Source organism: Anneissia japonica, unplaced genomic scaffold (genome assembly GCF_011630105.1).
Source record: "Anneissia japonica isolate Jap-2015-1 unplaced genomic scaffold, ASM1163010v1 scaffold287728_len311106_cov174, whole genome shotgun sequence".
In the NCBI taxonomy this organism is placed as follows: domain Eukaryota; kingdom Metazoa; phylum Echinodermata; class Crinoidea; order Comatulida; family Comatulidae; genus Anneissia; species Anneissia japonica.
In genome coordinates this window covers 228,000-231,249 of record NW_022700489.1, presented here as the reverse complement: position 1 = coordinate 231,249, position 3,250 = coordinate 228,000, and the positions used below count along the sequence as shown (strand labels likewise).

The 3,250-nt window shown below is 32.8% G+C and overlaps 1 protein-coding gene across 2 annotated transcripts in view; it reads right to left on the bottom strand.

Annotated features, from left to right (window-relative positions):
* The window catches only part of LOC117103335, a 27,216-nt gene extending 24,275 nt beyond the window's left edge, over positions 1-2,941 (bottom strand). For both annotated transcript variants that reach the window (XM_033243874.1, XM_033243875.1), the window contains exons 1-2: positions 2,796-2,941; positions 637-674 (exon numbers count right to left, since the gene is read on the bottom strand). In XM_033243874.1, the coding sequence (XP_033099765.1) occupies positions 637-660 (24 nt within the window). In that variant the 5' untranslated portion in view covers positions 661-674; positions 2,796-2,941. The remainder of the gene's footprint in view (positions 1-636; positions 675-2,795) is intronic.
* Positions 2,942-3,250: the final 309 nt, after the last annotated feature.

The window sequence follows — 3,250 nt, the reverse complement described above, 5'->3', positions numbered from 1 at the left end:
TATTATGACATTGCTGGAAAAGAAAAATAGAAGCAAATATGTTTAAACAAATTGATTACAAAACATATTGGGAACATATACATACTACTTACTAGTGTTTAGTCTAATTGTACATGTTTAGTACTACTAGAAAGTGTTATATTTAAACTGTAAAGCTACTTTTTTTCTAAGAAACTAGCAATATATATTTAAAAAAATATTAGTCTACTGAATGCTGGTCTTAACCCAAAGAATAAACATTCCAAATTTCATTATACATTTAGAAATACTAAGCCATTTTTGAGAAATTGAATTTCATAATATTAATCTGCATTTAAGGTGAAAATTACAAACCACCCTACAATCTGTGCTAATAAGTTTATAAAAAAATATATAACTTGGTTGTAGTCTTTGAATGTCAATCAAAGGAATATTAAAGAGCTTGTGCTTCTCCCAGATGTAAAAATTCGGACAAAATTACGTTCAAAAACTGGAATTGAATACCTGCTTGTAGAACACTTTGTTTTTATTGGTTATTCTTATATTTGCAGATAAACCATTTGTTGTAGCACTACGATTTTTTTTTTTCAAATGTTTAGGAAGTTAAATTTGTCAGCTCTGTAACAATCCTTACAAATAAAAAAGTTTTATACTTACAATCAATATCTTCTTTTTTCCCATGATGTGGAAGGAGCCTGTGGATCAGAACATCAACCAGAGACTTGAAATTGAGATTTGAAATTTGGGCAAATTTGCGAAGACTATCATTGAAAAAATGTCTATATGCATCATTTCACAGTATTTGGTCGGTGAGGGTTAAATTTTTATTTTGAATCATTAATGTAAATTTTGACTAATACTCAAAAAAGATATATATCACTCAATCGTAATCGAAAAAAAAAAAATTTTTTTTTTTGTTCTAAAACAAACAACACTACACATTCATTAATTATGTTATAATTATATAGTTATGTTAATGTTTATAACTGTCTAAGTAACAAAACAAAGTATACCTCTTATATATAAAAACATGGTAATTCATGCTATCTACACTTTGTCCGGCCATATACAAGGCATAGTTCTACTATTCAACCTTTTTTTTGTTTTAGTTTCATATTAATTTCTCAAAGACGGTAAATGGGATGATCAATCAAACCAATTTATTTAATCAATATTGAAAATATATCAAAAATACATCTCTTGGTAACTCATGCTATGTATAAATTTGGTGCACCAAGTCACATACTGTAAATATATGGGAAGTTTTTTTTTTAACTTGTGTATTTTTTCATATATATTTACATTAGTAGGCCAGTTTTATTAGCATAAAATGGGACTTTAAAAGTAGGCCCTACTTACCTTTCTTGTAAATGTCAACTTATTAATGGACAATTAAGGCCAAGTAAAAAAAAAAGTAGGTTCTCGTCCTAATTTTTTATTTTTTAAGAGGATGAGGGCGTTTTTTTTTTTTTGGATGAGGGCGGGTTTTTTTTTTTTTTTTTTTTTTTAAGAAACAAAAAATAAAAGGGGGCGAAATAAAAAAAGCATGCTATCTATGTAATTTTAATTATGTTGTGATGTAGTTTTAAAAACACCTAAATATATACACCTAGACTACAAATGTAAATAAAAAGATCATGTAGGCATTTAGAATGTCAAGCATAGTAGGCTTTCAATGTTCAAAAATAAATCTTGGCTGTTTGGTCCCGAGTTGTATTTCAGCGATGCAACTCGAATTATGTACATTGTTAAATTGTATAACTAGGCCTAGAGTTATTGTACAACCAACCAATACTTATTTGCACTTTCGTGTATTTGTCGGCTATTGGGCCTTTGCCATCAAATTGGCCACTGGCATATTCATTGAACACATCTGCCAATGTCAAACTCGTCTCATTTACAAAACGACCAAAGTACGGCTTTAAAAATTTTGATGGCGGATCAGTGTGTGCACGTATGCACACACATACGAATACCATTGCAATACTATTAAAAAAGAAGCAACTTGACTATAGAGCAAAGATTAGAAACAAATACAGTAAACAAAATCAAACGCTTTTCTTCATGCTTTTTCTTCTTGTTATTTATCACGCCAATAGCTTGCTAAAAGTAATGCGGCCCAACACGATTTAGACACGTGATACGAATTGCAATATGTTTATTGGTCAATTCTCTTTATAATTAACCGTATGGCACTGCAACTTTTTATATTACAGAGGATACGCTAATTATTGAAACTGGTGGTCCAACTCACAGTAGGCATGTATTGATAATATATCGGCCTGAAAATAGCAAGCGGGCGGGGACGAGAAACTCCTTAATTTTTTTTTACTTGGCCTAATACAGTATTTAATATAAATTTAAGTAATAATATTTGTATAGGATATTAATCTTGTAAAAAATTATATTCTTTCTTGTTATGTGTAGGCCTATAGGCTATGTATATAGAAATGCAATTGAATAAGTTGTCATTGGATATGATTTTTAAATAAATGGAGGTCCCATGGGCCCTATTCCTGGACTGATTTGGTAAAAACAATCGGACGATGTTCCCTGATAATTTCCGATTAGGAAGATGGAATTCCAACCTTCAAAAAACTTTGCCACAAGGTGGCAAATATTTTGGCGGCTAAAATCTGTCCACCAGACCTTTTTTGGCGTGACAGGCCTACTACTAGACTCTAGGCCTAGTCTATGTAGCCCTAGGCCTAGGGAGCCCTTATGCCCAGCCTCTAGCCCTAGGCCCAGGTAGAAAGGTATAGCCGGCCCACTAAGAAGGCAGGCCTAGCCTAGGCTAGGAGGATGCTAAGTCTTACCTTATTCATATAATAACTGTTGTTAAGTTGGCCTAGTGGTAGTAGTAGTACTACTAGTAGTACTAGCCCAGAAGACAACATAAATGCAATTTCGGCCATATGTAACGGAAAAGCTTTCCAAGACTTTGCAGGGGGAGGGGTAAATCCTCTCCCCAGCGCCACCAAGAAGCGAATTAAGTTAAGATGGCTGCCATAGATTCAGCCAATCAAAATTCGCTCCTCTCCCCTCTCATCGACAAAACTTCTAGACAGCGCCACCAAGAAGCGAATTAAGTTAAGATGGCTGCCATAGATTCAGCCAATCAAAATTCGCTTTTACAAAGCACCAAGAACTCGGCCCAAATTTTCCGTGTACAGTATTTACAAAATAATTATTAGGAGATTTGAATGCAAAGCCGAACTATGCCAAAATTAAAGTGTTTTGAATCGTTGCCTTTGTTTTTTCTTTTTCATCA